This window comes from Oenanthe melanoleuca, chromosome 1A (genome assembly GCF_029582105.1).
Source record: "Oenanthe melanoleuca isolate GR-GAL-2019-014 chromosome 1A, OMel1.0, whole genome shotgun sequence".
In the NCBI taxonomy this organism is placed as follows: Eukaryota; Metazoa; Chordata; class Aves; order Passeriformes; family Muscicapidae; genus Oenanthe; species Oenanthe melanoleuca.
In genome coordinates this window covers 58,741,900-58,765,033 of record NC_079334.1, presented here as the reverse complement: position 1 = coordinate 58,765,033, position 23,134 = coordinate 58,741,900, and the positions used below count along the sequence as shown (strand labels likewise).

The 23,134-nt window shown below is 36.7% G+C and overlaps 1 protein-coding gene across 4 annotated transcripts in view; it reads left to right on the top strand.

The window, feature by feature from the left end:
* The window catches only part of MAGI2 (membrane associated guanylate kinase, WW and PDZ domain containing 2), a 677,636-nt gene that overhangs the window by 381,506 nt on the left and 272,996 nt on the right, over nt 1-23,134 (top strand). For all 4 annotated transcript variants that reach the window (XM_056513256.1, XM_056513283.1, XM_056513274.1 and 1 more), the window contains exon 3: nt 17,376-17,495. In XM_056513256.1, coding sequence (XP_056369231.1) covers nt 17,376-17,495 — 120 coding nt within the window. The remainder of the gene's footprint in view (nt 1-17,375; nt 17,496-23,134) is intronic.

The window sequence follows — 23,134 nt, the reverse complement described above, 5'->3', positions numbered from 1 at the left end:
AACACAAATCCAGTCATTAGGTTTTTTTCACAGCATAAAATAATTTTCCTAAAAAGAAAAAAAATATCATAGTACTTCAATAAACCTGCTTATGTTAGTTTTGTATTCCTGATAAACAGAACTGAATCATTATGGCACAGCACAAGGGACATGGCTTTACAGGGTGAGATTTCAGGTTCATCTGTGTCCTGTTCCTTGCTATGAGGATCATGTAACTTCACCATTCCTCAGAAAACACAGAGCTATGCATTGTGTACAGCCTGTTGTGTTGGAAACATCCCTTCTGTTAGTTCCAATTAACAAGGATGAGTTCCTTCAGGGCTCCTGTGGGGCTTTAGAAAAGCGAGCTGCTGAATATCTTATGTTTCTTTGTTCAATAAACATTACTGCCATTACTTTTATGTAACATTTAGCTTTTTATTATAGCAACACATCTGTTAGCAGAAGGAAAATAGACACTGTTTTTCATAAAGAAACAGATCATTCTTTAAAACATAAAATACTTAACTTCCCATTTTTAATTCCAAGTGACTGGTTTACTGTAACCAAAATATATTATATTCCTTGGCTCCATTTTTACATCAGGTAACACTTTCTTAAGTATTCCTGTTTGCAGGCCAGCTGAGGACAAGAAAGCAGAGATGCAATTGAACATTCAGGATGGACTCTAGGGCACATGGCATAGTTAGTACTGACAACTGCTACATGTTTTGGGAGTTGTGTCAGACACTCTCAAGTTTGGAACTGAAGGGAATAGGAGTGTTCCCTGCTAAGTGTGGGTTTTATTCTAGATCCAAAAGCACAAAGCAAATCTCAAGCAAAACCTGGTGCTGCTGGTGCATTTGAGCTTTGCTTTCAGAAAGGCAGCACTCTCCTGGGCATTTCTAGTTGAGTTGCAGTGGCCACTTCTTTTATTGATAAACTCACTTATCACAGATCATCTCATAATTAGCCTGGAAAGTCTCTCTGGAGATCATTTGGTCCAACATTCCCCTCACAGCTGGAACAACTGCAAATTTGTAACCATCTTGGATGGTAGATCATCTAGCTCAAGACTTTGTTAAGCTAACTTTGAGAATCTACAATGATATGCAGTCTTTCTGGGACACCTGATTAATTTTGATGTAATTTTTTTCCCATCTTAATATTTTAATTGATAGTGTTTGCTACTTTTTCTTTCTGTGTATTTAGAATAATTAGGGGAGAATTTAGGCTGAGAAAATTGATTTCCCACATATTCTAGGATGTCTCTTAATCAAACCACTGTATTAGTAGATCCAGTTTCAGTTGGAAGCAGTGGATATTTTTTTTTAAGTGAAGGAAGAGTGGCTGGAGAGTGACAGTGAGAAGTCTGCTTCTATAAAATATTTGATATGGGTCACCAATTCTTGATCAGCACTGAGAAGGTTTTAAACTCTGGGATTGTAAATCCCTGGGATCTAAGTATGCAATATAAGTGTTATATCTCTTCTAGAGACTATAATTTATCTCTGGATGGATGGAGGTATGTTATCCATATTATTGGAAGCTGGTGCTTCTGTGGCTGTCTCATCCAGTTACCTGCCTTTGATGAGAGGCAGCTTGAGGAAGAGTAGGAGTACACTACCTAGAAATGAATGTGCTAATACTTCTGTAGCTAAAATCATCACTAACTTCATGCTGAATTCATAGAGTCATAAGTTCTATAGCCAGAGGGGGTCATTATGTTCACCTTGTCTGACCTCCTGTGTTACATAAAGGATTGAGTTCTTCAACCATTTCTAACAATTAAGAAAATTCCTATGAAAATAACCTTAAATATACACAGAATCTACTACATGATGATAATTCAAATTGTTAATTAGCCTCTGTATTAAAAACATGCACCTTTTTCTAGTCTCTGTGCATGAGCACTCACCTTCTTGCTACTGGATAGATCATGGTACTAAACATTTTATGAAGCACGTAATTATTCATTAAACCAAATTCCTGCTTTAAAAATACTGTATAATTGGAGACATCAATCACTCTTCCGTAATGTAAAATTTGAATTATTAAAATCCTTCCATTGTGAGATCATAGAACATACATGCCTTGGACCTGCATCTGATTTCACTCCTATTCCTGTTATCTCTTTATACCCTGGTTGCTGTAAGAGTCAACATATTATGAGTTCATTTGCTTTATGTGTGTTTAAATGTGTTCCTGCAGTAGCACAAAACCTTCAGGGACTCTAGGATCATTTGGATAAAGAATGTGTATGTAATTCTTGCATTTTTCTTTCTGTTCCCTAATGGCTAATACATTTATTTTTAGTACATAATTATTCATTGGGTTTTCCTGTACCTGTATTGCTATTACCAAAATGCAGTTAGCAAATTTAAGTATGACTGACACACATTTCAGCTTTTGCAACGTTATGAGTCTCAGCTCTTTCAAGAAAGAGAAACGAGACATTTATATCACTCAGTTTTACTTTGTTAGAAGGACAGTCATAATTACTATTAAAATGCCCAGTTCAATAGTAATTATATCTGAGCAGTATAAATTCAAGAGTATCAGAAAAAAACCACATCGACATGGTAACATCCCAGGTTAGAGAACCAAAGAATGAAGATATATCCACATTGCTGTAAAACAAGGTTTTCTGGGATGTTGAAGTGTGGGGTGACAGCAGAGAACTTGGGGTTGTACATTTGTCCTCCATTCTTCTCTCTTCCTCTAAAGGCACTTTAGAAAGGGGTTAGGATCCATTACATTTCACCTTAGGAGATTTTCTTTCAGCTTTTTCTTCATTGGGAAAAATGTGTTTGCACTTAGCAAAACACATTTTCTATTGAGATGGCCAATTTCTTCTGCAATACTAATTGCTTTATCTTCCTACCATTTTCCCTGTGAAGGCCTCTCCTTTTCCAAACTTTGCAATGTGTCTTTGTCTTGTCTACATTTTAATTAGAGGGCACATTTATGGATCTCATACAGTTTACCTATTGTTTTTAAAAGAACAACAGCCCACAAAATACTCCACACAAGGATCCATGAAGGTTTATCAGGTGATACAGTGGTGCTCTGTGATATGAGAGAACTAATTCACCTGCAGAGAATTCCTTGACTTTATTGGAGTCTAAGATAGAAAAAGCAGCAGTAAGAGATTGTTATTTATGGCAAAATTTTAGATTTAAATTAATATTAAAGTATGAGGAAATTGTAATGTGTGATTTATAAGCTTGATTTCAATTACATACAATTTTTTAAAGCCACAGATCGACTTCTTGGCTGGTATAAATCAATGAAATTGCTGTTATTTATGCTAGTTGCAGGTATGATTATATATAGTTAGTTTCTTCATAACTCAGTTCTTTCCCTCAGGTATTTCACAAGAAAAGCCCCACAACCATACTTACAGACTGTCAGGAATTGAAGAATTGCTTCTCATGGGAGATTTGCATCAGCTGAACCCACTTAACTTGATTGTTCTTTATTTGTAGCTGATCAAAAATTCAACAGCCTGTATTGTGCCACTGCCTTCTTACCTAGTGGCAGTTGGGTCTGCTCTGAAAAGACAAGAGATGGGTGTGCATTTGTTTAAAACTTGGCTTACATTACAGGAGAAAACTATGGAAGGGATACAGACTTTAGGTAGATTAATAATAGATTACTTCAGATAGAAATATAACATACTCCCTCTAGTGATTAATAGATCATTTTCAAAATCTTCACAAGTTTGTAAGATGACATTTAAAATTTTGTTGACTATTAAAATTTGTAAGCAATCTTTTATGTTCTGGTGGCACATGGTATGAATATATGTATGCTTTACTGCATACGTATTTTGAAAAATATCTCAACAAGCTGAAATGTTTCATTAGATGTACTTGAATGCAAGATTTCTGGACATATATCATCATCATTAGTTCCTTTTTTTTTTCTTTTAAGCTCCTGTGAATCACAGAATCTATCAGTGGTGAATTAATTTTCTCTATGAAGATAAAAATAAAGAACAACTGTGAGTTAAATAATAAATAGGCCAATTTGCACTCATAATTCTAACATCTTAAATCTTCATAAAGTGTCATTAAAATTCAATGTTCCTTATACAGATTGATGTGCAAGCAGTACATATCACAAAAACTAGATTCAGTGGATATGCAAGGGGGTGGGTTCATGCAGTAATTATAGCATTATTTCATTTATAATTATTATTTCTATTAGATGTATTTTAACCAACCAGTACAACTTAGATACACTACTACTACTTTAATGGATCTGCTACTTTAATAAAAATATGCTTGCTGCCCTTGACAGCTTCATGCCTTAAGCAAACAGAGTGTATTGAAAGCTCTCTTTTTCTTTTAAGTTTTCTTCCTATGGAGTTCAGCAAACATTAAACTCTGTTATGGCTGCCATTGTTTTATTCTACTTTCAAAAGCTGTTTACTATAGCTAAAAGAAAAGAGGCCTTGGTTCTCATTATTTTTCTTCCTCAAGGTCAACTGATATAGCCACTTTTTCTTGACTAGGTTTTCAAAACCTAAAAAAGTGGTATTAGATTTATTATTTTTTCATTCAGGGAGCCTTTTATACTGGAATTCAAATTAAATTTTTGAAACACATTCTTTTAAAACAAAAATAGAACCAAGCAAACATTTTAAAAACAAGGAAAATAGTTAATAAATCAATAAAATTAGTGTTAAACTGTGGGGATTAGACATTAAAGTCACAGCTTTATGTGAGCTGTATTTACTTGGTATTTACTACACTGTTTTTGTCAAGTGGTTGACAAAGATGCTCCACCAGTGGTACATCTGTGTTTCCCATGGGCTAATAGTTTTGTTTGCATAATTTCTTGAGTTCCTGTTTGTGGTAAACTAGTCCTACAGAGTGGGAGTTGAAGTTCAGTGTGGTAACCCATCAGAGAAAGTTCATTATTTGAATGTTACTCCCTGTGAGCTGGCTCTACAGCTGTATGGAAGAAGTCCTACTGAGTGGCAAACCTGAGGCTTGTTGGTAAATGAGGAGAAAAGTCACTTCCCATGGTGCAGATGAGTCCTTCCTTCTGCTGAGCACTGTGGCACAGGGGTTGATGATGGCACTATCGATGTGTTCATGTGCTGTGTTCCCATAAAAACTGCAGCAATGGCTTGTCCTTCCAGAGCTCACAGTTGCTCTCCCCTGCATAAATAAGTGTAGCAGCAGAATTAGCTGAGGCTTGGCAAGTCTGAGTACAGCAGTATGTCCTGACTAGTACCCAGTGAGCACAGCACTACTCATGTTTGAACAGCTCAGTGACAAATGTCATGTGCTGCAAAAACACAAGGAAGGAGCTGGAGCCAAAACAAATTCCCTGGCTTGGTGTTCACCACACCATGGCAGCAAGGCAGTGCAAGTGTGGGGACACCACCTTTTCCTAGAGGGGTCACAGTGCTGAAAGTGTCCCAAGGAGAAAACTCTCCCCTACACTTTATTTGAGATAAAAACCTGCCCAGCTAGAGAGACTGACCACTGCTCAAAAAGGAGAAGCTTGGGTGGCCTGATGACTCCTGGAAGTGAAGTCTGAACTTGAGCCATGCTTCATGACAAGCACAAATTTGTGGATTTGACAAACACAGAGCAAGTGAAGGAGCAGGCAATGTATGTGTGCCATGTACACTACTTGAAGTAAATTGACAAGTTATAAATTCATCTCAAATCTCACAACTATCAACTGCAAGGGGCATTGTTACATACTAGGATGATGGAACTACTGTATGAATGGCAAGTGGTGCCAGAAAAAAAACCCTTCCAAGTAAACAAAAACTAACCCACAACGGATCAGTATTTGGATCAGAGAGATGGTTAATGTGAAAAAGCAATATTGGTATTCTACATAGGCATACAGAACTCTTGAATTGAACTTTGAAGAAGCAGAAATCCTAAAATGCTTAGAAGGAAAGAAAGAGTATCACTAAAAATACAGAATACTTATATTCTCTGATAGCTGGGGAGCTAGAATCATTGACCAACCCTTTTCAGAGAATTTGGTTTTCTAATACTAATTATTACAACGTAAATTACGAAATAATAATTAATTGCATATATAAAAATAAGAAGAGGATAATTAGATCTGCCTCAGTTTGAGACAGGTACTTTTATTTGCTCAGTTATCATCAGAAGGAACAGATGCTAGTTTTTGCTGTTTGGAGCTAAAATAACTGCTCTCTAGTGACCACTGAATTGAGTGTTGCAAGGTTGATTATTAGAACTCATCATATCAGGAAAGGAAGTCTCACTGTAGATGAAAAGCATCGGTTTTGTTATCCAACCAGAGTAACACTTGCTACTCACCAGCAACTTTTTTTTAAGCTTTGTCAAATACAAGAAAAACATCAAGGTCACACCTGGGACTGAAATCCTTCAGATTGTTACTAGCCCTTCTACATCCAGACATCACATTAATGTTTTTCTGGAATAAGGATTTTTCCCATTAGTTGGATCATGTAGTCCTCATGAAACAACCTTCACCAGTGCTTTAGTTACACCTCAGAAATAATTCCTGTTGGAGATAAAATAGCAATGGGCTTCCCAATTTCACCACATTTGACTCATCTGAAGTTAAATCTAAGCTTTTTTTTAATCTACCTTCAAAAGAAGAATGAACAGGTGTTCTATATTTATTTTTAAAAATTGAAGATAGTTGTTATATCTGAGTTTACATCATACACTTTTAAGTTTGTGAGTATGCTATAAAATAATCACTTCTGTATAAATACTTTATTCAACTTGTTATCGAGGAATGCTTTTTTTTTAATTAATGTGAGTTAAACTGAAAATAGGTTTTTTTTCCTAAAAACAGATGGGAAAAAATCTGTTTCAAATACTTGTGTTTTATGGGAAGTAATATTTTTAGGGAAAATAATTTAATATAAATCTGAGATGATTTCAAAATAGTAGATTTATTTTCTGAATACCATGGTAGAAATGTTCCATGATGCATTCATTGATGTGAAAGAAGAATAGATTTTCTCTGCTACTATTTTAAACTGGACTTGGTAGCACAGTCAAAAAACCCACTGTGTTTCCTTGGAATTTACTGCAAAGGTCTTGGTTCAATGAAAACTTTATTCTCTATGAGGAGCAATGGAAGGAAAAGAGAAACAAAAATGGTTTTTTAGGGGTTGTTACACACATGACATGGGTAAACCATGTTCTTCTTAGTAGATCCCTTGGGGTGGACTAGAGTGAAACGACACTGAATGATTTGTGTTTGTAAAAAAAAATAAATATATATATATGTATGTATATATATAGGGTTTATTTTAGAACAAATTGGTTGTATTTGGTTATAAAGGAAAGCATGTATCTGGCCATTCTGGCTATTATTGTCTATAGCAGTAAAGCAATATGAAAGCATAAAAATATCACTTATGAAAATGTATAAGGAAAAAGAAAGAGATAACCACCCACACAGCTCATGAAGAGATTTGTTTGTTGCAGTGTAGTTTACCATTGGTCAAAGTGATGGTCTTGATCCAAGGGGATGGGGGAAGAAACCCCTGAAACACCTGAGCAGGTGACAATGAGCATTACAAAGAGAAACTGAGCAGAGGACAATGAGAATTATAAACAGAGCCTGAGCAGAGGAAAATGAGCATTACAAAGAGAACCTGAGCAGAGGACAATGAACATTATAAAGAGAGCCATGTTGGGCTCAGGGTTTGAGGCTCTCCTTCAGGGTGCAAACCTGGCCTCAGCAAATGTCTGTGGGCTTTGGCCTCCCCCCACTGAACCCACCAGAGATGTTTTTCAACACAGCTACTGAGAAAGGCTCCTTTGTGGGTACATTCTTCTCTCTCCAGGCTTGTTTACTTCTCCTTAGACTTGAGATAACTGGCCAGTAGTACCAGATTTATCTTGTCTTGAGTTCCCATCAGCTGGCTTAACTCACATTGCACTTCCAGTCAGGAGACATGTTCTGGGAGGGATTTGGCTTTGGTGGGCACAGGTGAGCAGTTTGCTAAAATGGACAGAATTCAGTCCTCAGGTGTTTTTAACAATGTTTAAGCTATTAATCATAACATTTCAGTCTCTCACAGGGTTCCATACCATTATTGTGTATATCCTACTTTTGCTCTTTGTACTGGAAAGCAAGAGGAGGAAAGAGGGAAAAAGGATGTTTTGTCTTACTCTAGAAGCAGAGAAGAAAACATGTGCTTATTCTGCCAGTGTGCCTGAGAGGTGCAGCCTTCCCCAGTCTGTGACTTCAGATGGGAAATGTGCTTGCAGAGGGACAGAGCAGTGCTGCCATGGGAAGCAGTGCCACAGCCTGACCTCTCCTTCTGCTCAAACCCTCCATGGCATGTGGGGCATCCCACAGCAGGAAACCCTGTCCAGCACTGATGGGATCCCTGTGAGGGCTGGCATTCCCTGTGTCTGTTGGCCACCAGGGATTTCAGCTGGGAATCTCCTGGAAAGTCACACAGTACTGCACAGCCACTCATTCTCTTCTTCAAACTTGTTCACTAAAAATTATTGCAACAGTTATCTGGTGTTACATCTGAGCATCCTTCTGTCACCAGACCAAGGTCTAGTCCGTGTCTGGTGAGTTTTGGCTCTGTATATCAATTTTGGGGTGAAAGCCAAAGAACACAATCATTGGAACTGCTATGAACAGGAAGATAGGAAGCCCAAGGAAAATGAAACTCTCTTCTACCATTCAGACATCATCCACTGTAGTTTTTGAAAGTACTTTTTGATTCAGAAGAAGTGCTCTGGATTGGGTCTTGCTGGCATGCCAGTTCAGAGGTGCATCAGAAAATAAATCTGAAGACTATGGAGAGAGAATAGACATAACTGAGGGGTGCTACATTTTAAATACAGATTTTTTTTTCATTCACACATACGAAGTAGTTGCCTATTTTAAGCATAAACTCCCCTCATTTTTCTGTTAGTCATCTGCCCTGATACTCTTAAAATCCGATTATTGCTTCATACTATTTATTCATTATTAATTGATCTGTATCACTGATACAAATTTAAACAGCTGAGTGAGTTTGGTTAAGAATACATGTGTGGATGGTTTCTATGGTAGCCTGTTTCACAGTCCCTCTTTTAATGCCTCTGAAAGTAAGACTGCAGATTTAGAAAATCCATTTTTAAATATTTCCAGAGATTTAGTAGCAACAGCTAACAACTTCACAAATCCTTTTAAAATGTTCTATTAAATAGACATTATACAGAGTGGTTGGCTTCCTGTGTTTGAATAAAATATAAAAATCAAATAAGAATATTAGTGTTTTTAGTTGAAAATTATTATTGCAGCCTTTGAAGGTGGTGTGTGTATGACTTAAGGGAACTCTTCAGCTCTATATGATAATAAATGCAAAGTGCATAACAGAAGTCATCCATAACTGTTTATGTATAATATTAATAAAATCAAGTGGTAAAAAAGCAACTTCTGTTGTTTATAGAAGAAATGTTGTCCTTTCCATTAGAAGTGGTGTGTTTCCAGGATTTATAGAGGTATATTTGAATGATGTGCAGTATAAATAGATGTTTTGGCACCACAATTAAACAAATCATCCCAAATCTCACTTAATAATATTTCCACTGATGATCCAACCTATTGAACCGTCAGCAGGAATAAAAAATTTGCTAATGCTGGACAAAAATTCATCCGTAATATCTCTATTTAGTAGAGATTCCCATGCCAACTGACTACTATGCAAATACTTCTCTAACTATATCATCTGTCCTCTTGAAGAGCTGCAAAAATCAGACATTTCCCAGAAAAGACTAGAAGTTATTGATGTATGAGAGATATTAGTAACATCAAAAATTTCTGTCTGGATCCCACTAGCAGGTGATTTTTGTAAATCTGTGTGGAAACTTTACACAAAGTATTCATACTTCTCTGTTATTAGATATTAGCTTTGATTTTTATTGCGAAAACTACTATTGGCAAAGATAATGAAAAAGAAGTTATTTTATTTGCTCAAATGCTGTATTGGCAATGAAACTTGGATATCTGGCTTAGTGCTGGATCAGAGTTCTTCTCAAAAGAAGGTTCCTTGTACTTAATGAGAATTCTTCAGGAAAGTGACCCAGCTGATGCCACAAGAACTAGCAATGTCACATACCTTGAAGAGGGAACAGACAGTGAATCAGTGCCTAACAAAGGACAAGTGTACAGGACAAGTGCAAGATTCAAATCCTTGCACTGTGGAAGGGTAACTCTGGATATGCCACATTTCAAAGAAAAGTTTCCAATATCTGTCTGAGAGCACAGCTGTTGTGCTGCATTTCTTCTCTGGGTTCTTCTTGCTGGTTCCAATAGACCTCTCAGAATTAACCAAATAAATAAACAAATATATAATGTTCCTACCCACAGTCCTTAGCTATAACTACTGTCATTTGCATCTCTCAGTTTTACTTTTCTGTTCAGTTCCAATATGACTTTATTTTACAGTGCATAAATTATCTTAGGGCTGTTCACTGTCTGTCACCTTGCACAAAACCAAGAGAACAAATAGAAAACCCAAGCTGTGCTTTATCAGAGGCTCCTGACTGCATATTGAATCTAAAAATAATTTTCAAAAAGGTATTTGAAAGGATGTATGCATCTGGAATCTAATAATCCTTCTAACCACCAAGCAGGAGCTTATCTAGCTTACCCAAAGCATATGTCTCAAGTTTGGAAACAGTGAAGATCTAAGGAACTATTCAAATAATGCATATTCCATAAAGGACATGCTTATCTGTTTCTGTGTGCATTTCAAGTCTCAAATTCAGGATTTTGTTTCTATTTTACACTATAAAATATAAAATATTTGTCCTAAGAATTATGTGGTGTTGTAGCATGTGTGCACTGTCCCTTAAGACTGCCTCTCAATCTTATGTTTTGCTTCTTCAGCAAAAATCAAAATTATCCAACAATGTCATGAATCATAAATTGTAATACCATGGGTATTGGTATTAGAAAACCATGGGTGAGGGTTTTATTTTCTTTTTAAAGGTTTCTTTTGATATGAATCAAATTCTCCACCTAAGTTCAGTGGACAGCAGATTGAGCCATGTAGTTCATGTGTTATTTCTGCTACTCTCAGTGGATGCTAATTATCCACAGAGATTGCAGAACTTCCTTTTTAGTTCACATGAATTAAGCACCTGTACATGAAGTTTTTAGTTCTGTGATGAAGCATGTCTAAATTCTTTTAACTTTTTACTAAAATTTAATCAGATGATCCAGGAGATAGTAAAAACACACTGCTTCTTCAAAAGAGCATCTGATTTTTCCCTCTGTGTACAAGTAACTTTGTAAACAATGCTGCAGTCTCGGAGCTCAGCAGCTGCTAAATGCCTCCTTTCACAGAATGACTGAGGTTGGGAGGGATTCACCACTCCAGGCTGCACACACTTGTGTCCAGGCAGGTTTTCAGTATCTTCAGAGGAGACTCCACAGCCTTCCTGGGCAGCTGCTCTGTCTCCCTCACAGTAAAGAAGTTTTTCCTCATATTTAGATGGAATTTCCCGTGGTTCAATCCGTGCTAATTGATCCTTGTCCTGTCACTGGACAGCACAGAAAAGAATCTGACCCCACCCTCTTAAACCTGCCCTTAAGATATTGGTGTGCACTGATGAGATTCCCCTCTCAGCTGTGTTCTTGCCTCACTAGAGCATTCAGCACCTTTCCTAAATTTGAACTGATTCACATTCAGATCTTCTTCAGGATCACATTTGCCAACTACTAGGGCAGTTTGAAACTATTACCCCCAAAAAACCATTTTCAGGAATCTGGAATTAATTCCTTTGCTTCTGCAGCTCTTTTTAAATAGAAAGACATCAGAGAAATTGCTGGTATTGCACACTTGGAAAAGGGAAACACTTTTATTCTTCATGACCATTGGCAAGAAGGGACTTATGCCATCATGGTTTATGTTGTTATGAGAATTGTCATAAACACTTGAAGCTTCTGGCTTTGTAATACATCTAAAATCACTTTACTTGAAAATTATGTTTATTATTCTCTTCAGCTGGAAATTCAGTAGATCAAGACAAATGTGGTACTTCTCTGCTTAATGCAGTTAGTAATTTGACAAGATAGGTATAATTTCCCATACATTTCAGTTCCTCACAGTAAGAGTGTTCCAGAGTAATTTGGCAACAAACAAAAGACCTAATTAAGTATTGTTGAATTTTTCTAAGGCAAAGTGTATTCAAGGTCAGAGCAAGGGCTCAGCTGAAGTTTATTAAAGATTAGCAGCCTGTTTCTGCAGGAGGGATCCCTCCAGCTACTGTAATGTATGACAGCCTGGCAGACCATGTTCCACAGCAAGCTGTTGTACAGAGCAGTTACAGAACAAATTCTCAGTAGAATGTCTAATAAAACAGCTTCATATATTAAAGACATTTTTCTCTTTGCATTTTGTTACATTTGGAACAGATAAGCAAAACAAGACATTATTTGCTTCCATACATTTGGAAAATTACTCTAGAAGTAGGTCTTTATGTGAAAATGTTTAAGTTATTCCCATGTGCTTCACTTACACTGTAAATCCTTGTGGCAAAGACACACCTTTGCTTTTGAAATGACCTCATGCAGTAGGAATCAATCTGTGAATCCAAATATAAATCAGCTAAATGCATGTGAAGATTTTGGATAGTGGTGTGCCAGGTTTACCCTTAACTTACCGAAAAAAAAGAAAAAAAGTAATAATTTAAATATTTATAACATGGCTGTAAGATGGGAGCACTGAAACCTGTGAACCCAGTCTGTGAGTTGGGACTGGACCATTCAGGGAGTAAGGCCTTGTGATGCTGCTAGACTGTAAAATACAGATTATTTACTGCAAGTTTTAAAATATGCCTAAAGTACTGAGTGAGTCTTTCCTGTCATAATTCTGGGAGTTTTAACTAGTATTCATATTTCTATGCTGACAAATAAATAAATAAACTTGCCTCTTTTTCTTTTCCATAACTACATGGAGTTAGCAAGGAAAAAAAAATGAGGGAGCACTTTTCCTGCTTTTGAAAGTAGCAGAGTTGGACAGAGAGTGTGAAGATTCAGTGCCTCTAAGTAGTAGAAATATGTTCAGTGAAACAAGACTGTGCACTTTGCTCCCAAATAAGCACTGAAATGTTATAAGTATGTAATTGAATTCTGAGATTTAAAAGAGACATAAATTCCTAGTTGTTCTCCTACCTCTACAAACTGGTGTGGAGTTTTCCAACCCTGGAACTCTTCTAGAATCAATAATTCTATACTTTTTTACTAATAAAGGTAATCTGGACTGAACACTATATGGACTGACCATTTTTCCAATCTGCACTAGAAGTCAACATAAAAGTGCCATTTATTTATTGTTCTCCAAGCTCATAAAAACAGTGTTTCAAAAATAGTTTATTGCTATTAAATTAACACACTCCTCTTTTTTTATAGAAGTAAAGATTTCTTGCGTATCTAAACTCCTGCCCTCAGGTGTCTTAAACTCATCTTTTAGATACTCTTTCAGAGGCTATTTATGCAAACAGCCCTTAATTTCTCTTCTGGAATACAGCACCCTCCTACAACACACATGAGCATGGAAAGCCTGGACTCAAATATGGCAAATACCATAATTCCCCTGTAGAAGAGAAGAAACCAGCTGTAAAGGCAAAGGGTCTTTTTAAAACAAAATAATAATAAAAAGATGCATCACATACCTTAAATATCTCTAAACTCTACCAAGGATCCACCTTGAAGTGATAAATGCAAACAAAATAGTTGCTCACTGCATGACCTGAATACTGGTTTTGAGAGCAGATGGTTTGGTGAATGATATAAGTGGTCATGAAGTCAAGGAAGGTCAACACCAGTCCAGATTTTATAGATCAAGGTCCTGTAACTTCTAAGGTACCTACAGGTTGTGTGATTGGACTGGTCATGATTGCCTGAGAGCTTCTCATTTTTGTGTCTTCAACAGCACCAATAAATTGCATTTGTCAGGAATATGCATAGTGCAAATACCCCTTGTTGGTTTTGGTCCTGAAAGATCTAAAAGTATAATATTCTTTCATTATGGAATTCAAAGATAATTTTTTCATAGGTTACCTTGGTAACAAAATTGTAACTGAGTTCTTTTTTCCTTTTTGCATTAATAAAGGGCTAAATATGATAAGTAGCAACAACTGTGTCCTATTAAAACTTGGTGCTGCATAACAAAAGATTATTTTCTGCAAAAGATGAGGCTTGGAATTAGTCCTTTGTTTTAAGTCTTGAATCACCATAAGTTTTAGGCCTGTTTATCTGTCTGCATGAATGTAATTAAAGACAAAATCTATTAAGAGGTAGCTCTAAGTTAAAAGCAAGGAAAGAATTTGCCTGTGGTGTGTAAGATTCCAATATACACATCTCAGTGTTCAGCACTTGATGGATGTTTAAGATGCTCCAGTAACTGTGTCCATCTCTGTAAACATGCACATTGCAAAGTTCATAGTGCTTGCAAAAAACTATGAAGGATGACAGAAGTATTATTAGCAACAACTCAGTTCCTTCAGGGTAGAAGAGTAAAAGAGGCAATAACCATTGATTATTCCATTAGCCAGGGAGTTGCTTTAACCATTTCCAAGATCTCAGGTCTTCCAGCCTGAGGGAATGAGAACAGATGCAGGAAGGAAATAGGACTCAGCAAGATTTTATCAAGAGCAATAAAATTCTGTTGGGGATGGAAGCTGCTGTTCCTGGGGTGAGAGTCACCCTGAATTCAAGCAGCTGTTGATCATAGTTTGCTCTTTTCTACACTTTTTTTGTGGGAAGTGACTACTTGATCTTTTGTAGGTCTACAGCCCTCAGTGCAGTGCAGGGCTCTGGGAGCAAAGAGGGTGGAACCATCCAAGTGTCATCTCCTGCTGTTGTCTAATCAGATTAGACAGAATACTTAATTGTTAATTAATGCAAGGCATATACAAAGGTATCACATTTGTATCATATCATATCCGTATTATGTCTGAAAAAAACATGACTAAGTAATATAGGGCAGAAAGATTAGGTCTTAGCTTCCAACTTCAGAATCTGAAATTTAGTCCATTACATTAGTTTTCTAAGCAAGTTGAATGAAGACTGGCCAAAGTAGAGAAACACAGGAATAACCAAGTCTGGTTTTGGACCTCCTGTGAGGCTTTGCCATCATTCATCATGAATGACTGCTAAATATCTATGTGTTTTAAACAAACTGGGGTGTATTAACACCAAATAACTAAAATAATTAAAAATTTCAGTTTTGAGGGAGCTTTTTATATCATCTGGTCCAAATTTTCACTGAAAGCAGGGCTAATATTTTATTTAACTTGTACTTTTGTTAATCCAAGCTTGTCTACATTAAAAAAAAATTGAAGAAATAATAAGCTAGAGATACTCATCTAATATGCCAGCTTCCTGCCTGTGCTGTGTTGAGGAATAGCCTTGATTTGCCAGGGTGTTTTGTGAGGAAATGCAGTTTCTGTCAATATTCTGTCAATATTCTTTGAGAATTTCTCAGTAGAGAGCATACAGAACAAACATCTGATGTCTGTGCTGCTAGCAGAGCTCCCTGGAGCTCAGGGACACACCAGAACCCCTGTGCTCCAATATAGTTCTTACAAAGGGCTGGAGATTTTGGGGCGTGCTGCTGCATCCCCAGAGGTCAGATAATCCATGGGAAATAAATTCAGCTTATGGACAATCCAAGTGTCTGATAGCTTTAACCACACCATCTCCAAAACACAAGAGTAATCACAAAATCAGAGTGGGTCAGGTTGGAAGGGACCACAGTGGGGCATCTGTTCCAACCTCCTAATCTAGCAGAGTCATCCCAGAGCCCAGGATTGCATCCAAATGATTCTGAAATACCTCCCAGGATAGACTCCCCATCCTCTCTGGGCGCCTGTTCCAGTGCTCAGGCACTGCACAGTGAAGTTCTTCCAAATATTCAGATGGACCTTCCTGTGCATCAGACACTGCCTCGTGTCCTACTGGTTGGCACCACTGAGCAGAGCCTGCTTTATCCTCTTGGCATCCCCTCTTTGGATATTTATGCACATTAATGATGTCCCCTCTCAGCCTTCTTCTCTCAAGGCTGAACAGGTCCAACTCCCTCAGCCTTTACTCGTCAGAAATTCTCAAATCCCCCAATCATCCTCGTTGCCCTCCCTTGTATCCACTTCAAGAGCTTCACATCTCTTGTACTGAGCAGCCCAGAATTGCACACAGTACTGCAGATGGACAGAATACTCCAGATAATAGTATGAGATTTCCAAGAATTTAACAGCCAGTTTTAGTTCTAAATGTTGAGATGAGGAGGGAATTGGAATCAGACAAAAAGAGGGAGAGGTCTTATAGATTTATCAAAATATATTCCCTATGATAACTACTGAAATATTGTCTTGACAGTCTCCTTCAGTTTTTGCCATGGACTTCAGGCTGTGTCTGAGGAGAAAAAGATCTCTAGGCAGTCGAGTTCACCTAACACTTTTGTGTCTCTGTGTCTTCAAGAACCAGAAAAGATTGGACAGGTTTCTAGCCACTTCCCAAAGTCAACAGTCTTTAAACCAAACCCTGCCAGTGTGATGTAATCAGTACAGTATTGATATAGAATTGATTAAGGTGTTTCAAACACTCTGAGACTGAGGAGAACCAAAAACACTTCGATTTCCAAATGGAATTTTGAGACTTAATTCGTGGTGTCAGTCGAAGCAGGGGTAGTCTGGCCACAATAAACTGGACCACCAGGAAATCAGGTCAGTTTCAGACTCTTCCCCAGTAACATCTCAACTTCTGCTAGGTGAGCCAAGTCACTTGTCAGGCTGTGTGTAATATTAACTGTCAGCTTTTACAGAGTTCTGACATCCAGAGATGACAACAGAGGCAATAACTAAATATAAACACCTTTGCAGTTTGACAGCATGGTTAGCAGGTGATTTTAATCCCATGGGCCCTAGGGCCTAACCATTTGTCAAGTCCACTTATGGCACTGAAACAAGCAATGTGAATGTAACCCTTACACATTTATTTAAAGAACTATTATTTTGTGTTCTAAATAAATGTTTAAAATATAATGAAGCAGTTTAATTGTAGAAAAGACTTTGTTTTGTGTTACCTCTGAATGCCTGGTGTCACTAAGGGTCTTACTAGTAAGGTAAAAAGGACAACAGTATGATAGTTTTTCATTAGCGAGAATTAATGTAGATCCAAATAGTATCTGGCATGATATTAAACATATACCTCATATACCTCTGTCAGCTTCAGCAAATACAGGTGGATTGCTTTGAAAGGCATCCTCACAAGGAAGATGTGCTATGTAAGATGTTGTGTAAATGGTTCACTTTGTGACTTTTCCAAAGCTTTCAAAAAGATCATTCTACATTTAGGCCATGTGCTTGACAGTATGTTTTTCATCTTATTAATAGGCACCACAAGGCCACATAAGGAGGGGGAAGTCCCTGGTGTGGACTATATTTTCATCACTGTTGAAGATTTTATGGAATTGGAGAAAAGTGGTGCTCTCCTAGAAAGTGGAACGTATGAAGGTAAGCACACTTGTACTGCTAAATTTGTGTAATGTTTCCATTGTACTCTTCTCTAATTCAATGGAATTGCATTGGGATATCCTGTCACAAATATGTCATTGCTGCTGTTATCAGAAATTTGTGAAGAGTCATAGACCATTATGAAAATAATTTAATTTGTAAGAGCTGAATGCAGACGGGTTCATTGTAATTTTAGTATATTATAGTGGTGAAGAGAAACATGGTACTGCATTGCCTTTACAGGACAGAAACACTAGTCCTTTACATCAAATACTTGAGGACATTTCCACAGAATTTCAGCAAAAAGGTGCTTTTCTAACATTGGACAAATATGTTCTACAACAGAAACCAGGTATAAGGCTGAAACTTCTCCTTTGCTTGTGGGATCCTGCAATTATCCATCAAAATCAGAAGTTAAAGTTTACTTAAGTAACAGAGGAAGAATTTGCTGTGTTGTACCTAATGGGCTTTGTAAAGTTATTGCAAAGAACTCATTAATTTTGTGATATGGCAGAGGGATAGGGGCTGTGCCTAATGGCTCTGTTAGAAATGCCTGTCTGTGGGGCAAAGAGCCAGCAGCTTATGCTTCCCAGTAGAACCAATGATTCATCTGATTCTAAATCTCTTCCAAAACTCAGCTGTCCTGAAACTGAAACTGTTGTAAAGAGGTGGGCAGTTACATAGCAAGGTATTTTAATAAAACCAGAATAATGATACACTATTTTAAACCAGATGTTTCTTTCAAACACTAGTATTCAAAATAACTGGGTAATGGATAGTGGTTTTTTACTGCAATATTCAGATTTAGAGGGAACACCCTTTATAGGAAAAATATGACCTATATATATGAGAAAACCTGGGCAAGTAGATCCATTTTACAGAAATCAGCCCCACATTTTCACCTTGTTGCAAAAAAACAATGAAGACTTTTTGTCCTTACTTCGTCCTTGCCAAGAAAAGCATCTGATAAATAAGAAGCTATTCACCCCAAAAATCATTAGCTGTGTTACAAATAGCAGCAAAGAAGGTAATTTTCCCCACCTAATCAGCACCAAGTACCCATTGTCCAGTAAATAAATTTTCATTAAGTTATATCAATACAGGACTTGTAACAAAGATTTCCATTAAAGAAGGTCAAATAAAGGAAAGTATGTCATCTTTCAGGTTTCTACTTTTTTCACGGTCTGACATGTAGAAGTTGCCCAAACATTAATGCAACACCACAATTTTACTTTTATCACAGGTTAATTTAATAACAAGCCTTTCTTGAAGTGTCTTTTTGTTACCTTAGGTGTTTGAAACTAACATTAGAGGAGCTTAAGTGGAGCACAAGTCTGTCATTGCTTGACCATGTAATTTCATTAGTTTGCAGCAAGTTTGTAGAGATTGAACTGCTACGTTAAATTAATTCACAGTGCACTTCTGTCCCTCGAGGGATACTGAGATGTGTCTTTTAACAGCAGCTACCAGAGCTGAGTGGACAGCTAGGTGAAATAGTGGCTGAGGAAATCTGCACAACTCCTCAAAGCAGCTGAGGAGCAGCTGAAGGGAGGTCCAAAGTGGTGACTGTGTCTGTCACATCATCTGCTTATCACAGGTGACAAGTTCACTGAGGCCAAGAAATCAGAAACTAAGCATAACTAAACTAACTAAACTCAACAGACCATTCTGCCTAAATCCTGTCTTTGATTCCCAGGTTTTCTGATCACCAGGTGCGCATTCTGACAAAAAACAGATAACATATTATCTGCTTATGCCTAATGACAAAAAACAGGTAACACATGAGAAAACATAACTGTTTCACAGATGCTATTTCTCCTGTTCCCATTCAAAGTTTTTTGGACACACCCATACAAAGTTACACCTCCAGTTTCCTGGTTAATTCTTGACTGTAATGCCTTTGGAGAAGAATTTTACTGATCATCCTGTCACAAGTTTTCCTGAGCACATTAGAACTTCAGTGATTAAGTTTACTGGTGGAAATGACACCAACCAAAGCAAAGAAATTTTCAATTTCCCTCATGAGGAGATGATTTTGGAATTCTTGCACATATCAAGCAACTTATTTGAGCATACATACTCTGGGAGATGAATTTTTCTCTCCTTATCAATGCTACTTAGTAGATTTATGAAAAAATCAGCCTTCTTTTTAATAGTTCTCAGTGTGAATAGATTAGTTTGAAGATTTCTTTATTTCTTTTTTTTTTTTTTTTTTAAGAAAATAATTCAATATTTAGCTAAGTTTCTATGTAGAGTAGCTGAGTCAGTCTATGCTGATTATCTAACCACAACTATGAACCAGTTCATCTCTACCAGAAAAATGTTTTAAAGAATGGATTTCTCATTCAGCTGAGGTAAAAATTCAGACTGTACACGTGTGTTGTTTTTCATTACTTTTTGAGTAGAAGGTTTGTTTCTGCCAATTTACCTTCTACTGTGTGAATTCCAAAGAGAATCAGGAACATCCAGGTAAGCCAGAGGAGAAGGAGGTCAAGTGCAGACTTACCTGAGACTGAGTGTTTGTATTGTTCATTGTAGTACCTGGTATTGTTGGGAGAGGGATGTTTTCCTATAGTAATGACAAAACCATTAGAAACAATCAGAAATGTTTTGTTCTATTGCAGTAAATAAAAGTTGTGATTACAACCTGGACAGGATATAATCTAAAAATGAAAGCAAAATATATTCTTAGAAAGGTAGAGTTGTAAAATTGATTTTTTTCCTCTTCTTTGAAGCACTCTTTTTTTTCTTTTTTTTCAGTTTTACAGTAGATTTTTAAATTATAAATTCTTTAGAATGAAAAATAGGATACTCTGTGACCTCCTTACTGCTTTAAGCTTTGGATATGCCTTTCTTTGTCTACTGCTTGTGTGACCACTGTGAATGACTTTAATATTCCAAAGTGCTGTAGAAAAGCAATGGTGTGTTGATGATAAAAACTCTACAAATCTGTTTTTTAGCAGTTTTGAAAATATGAAAATATTTCATTTCTGTAGGGAGAAATGCATTATTATTTTGACCTTTTCTGCTTATGTCTTTTTGAGGAACTGCTGATAAGAAAGCTATCTTTATAAATATTAATTATTTTAAGCATACATTATGTTACATAAACAGTTGCTGTGTTTTGCAGCTTACCTGTGGCTAAGTTCCCTGTCAATCCAGGTAACATTATTCAATGCAGAACAAGAGGAAGAATACAAGAGGCAGTTCCACTCTCACTCACATTAGCAGTTGAAGTCACATTAACTACAATGACATTGTCATTGAGTTTTGAATTTGTAAAAAAATTTTATTATGCACATTTGTATGAAATTAAAAATTTATTATACACCATCAGATTGCTTTTTGAGGCAGGGGCTGTTTGCCTGAAGCACATCAAACATTTATTTCAAGGTCTTTGTATAATAGCACAATCAAATCCTAAAGGTTTCCCTTTGTTTTTTAGTAGAATTTCAATTTACTGTACTGATTAAAGGAATCCTGAATTGGCTCAAAATGATAACTTCATTATCCAACACACTTATTTAGATGACATAACTGTGGTTCTGTAACCAGAGGGGGAGGTGTTCCTGTGCAGAATGAAAACCACTGTCATGCAGAGTCCTGTAACACAGGAAGACATGCCCCAGCAAAAATATTCCTTTCCTTGTTTCTGGGGTGAAGACCAAAGATTGTCCTTGAGTTGACATCATGTGTCAATCTATAATATGCAGAATAGCAAAATCTGGGATGAATAGACAAATTGTCTGTCTGTGTACAGGCTTTTACAACTTCTCTGGTAGGAGGTTTGGCTCAGCACACTGTCACCTCTCCAATATGTCAAAACTTGCATGGAGACTTCATGGGTCACTGATATCAAATGTTTCTCCCATCTCCACATTAGATCAGCAAAATTCTTAGCCAGTGCAATGTATCAGTAGAATTAACATCTACTTGAACTGTATATTGCTTAACACTCATTAGCAGGAATATAACAGTTTCAATATTTCCAAAACCCAGATATGTTAAGGCATATGATCAAAGATCATCATTATGAAGTATTAAAAATGTAAGAATTTAAGTGCAATGCATGCTTTGGGTAGAATTGCCTCTTAAAAGTGACATATGTAGTGGCAGTACCAGAAATAAAAAGAGATGTTCAGTGTATAAATACTGTAAGAAAAAGAAACATGTTGTTGGCAATCTATAAGGATGGAAATGTATTTCAAACACATTAAAGCAAGAAGTATTTTAGCAATTTGGAGCTCTAGAACAAATTAAAATGTGAAAAGCCTGTTCATATCTGTTAGATTTGGCAAAAATAAGAACATAAATTAATTTGACCAGTACACATACCAATAATGCACTAAGTAGAACTCTTTTTTTCTATCAAACTTTTGTTTTCCTCAGAAAATCTCCATAATAGTTGTTTTGTTAAAGACATCTTGTTTGCTTTTAATATAACAGTCCTCAATTTATTCATGAAAAACAGTTATTTTAGTTACTGTGCCATTAGTTTTGTCAAAAATCCACTTTTTATTATTTGTTTGATTGTTTGGAATTGTCTCAAATTCATTCACTGGTGAAAATTCCAAGATTACTGAAGCTATTTAACCACTTACATGATCATGGACTTTCTTTGACCCCACTGAATTCCATGGTGAGTTTCCAGCTGGCTTAAATGAAAACAGAACTTCACCCCTGTTTTTTTTCACTGATGGAGTATTATTTGGCAGAAGGGTGAGAGTTAACTGGGATTTGCCTAGCATTCCAGAAATCTGTGATTATTAAGTCTTTGAAAAACGGGTTGAATACATCCCATGGGTGAAACCTTAGTGTTTTGTATTAATTGATTATTCAAGGACAAAACTTGGAGTTGTTGCAGGCACATTTTTAAGGGATCAGCATTATAATGAGCTCCACTGGGGAAGAGAATGTGGGTCACAGCCAATGTCTTGCCTGTGACCCCTCCAACAACTGGCACATAAGCAGCACTGGGAGGTGCTCTGATTCCATTCACCTGGAGACACTCCCCATACTGTCTCCTGAAGACATTAAGTTTTACATAGGCTTTCATTTATTCTCTCAAGCCTAATTTAGCCTAAATGATCAAAACCCTTCTGTTCAGCTAATGCATTTTCAATTAACATTTCATTTTAATATCTGTAAATTTTAAAAACGAGTTAAGGACTGTTCCATGTAGGCAATGGAGATTTTAATTACTGCTTTGTGGTGATAATGGTTTTATAAAGTGCTGGTGTTTGATTCCAGTAGTTTTGATTCCATTCTTCCTTGTAAAAATTGTAAGGTATTCAAAATTCCACCCACTTACTGTATGCAGTGTTCCCTTGTGTGCAGGACATCCTGAGCACTCCACAGCAGATGGATACAAAGGAAATTAATCAACATAAAGATAATAAAATGCTACCCTCCTAAGACCTAAGCACAGTACTTAATGAAATATTCTGGTTTAAAATGTAAAACAAAGCATTCATGAGGATAGATGCATAGAGATAAAAATAGAAGTCCTTCAAAAGCCATGTCTTTTAACAGCAGAAAGGGTTTTCAAGGGCATAGAAGAATGAAAAGAGATACTTGATAGTAAAATCATATTCCTGTTGAAAATGCCTCTTGAAGAGGTAGATCTCATATTAATATGA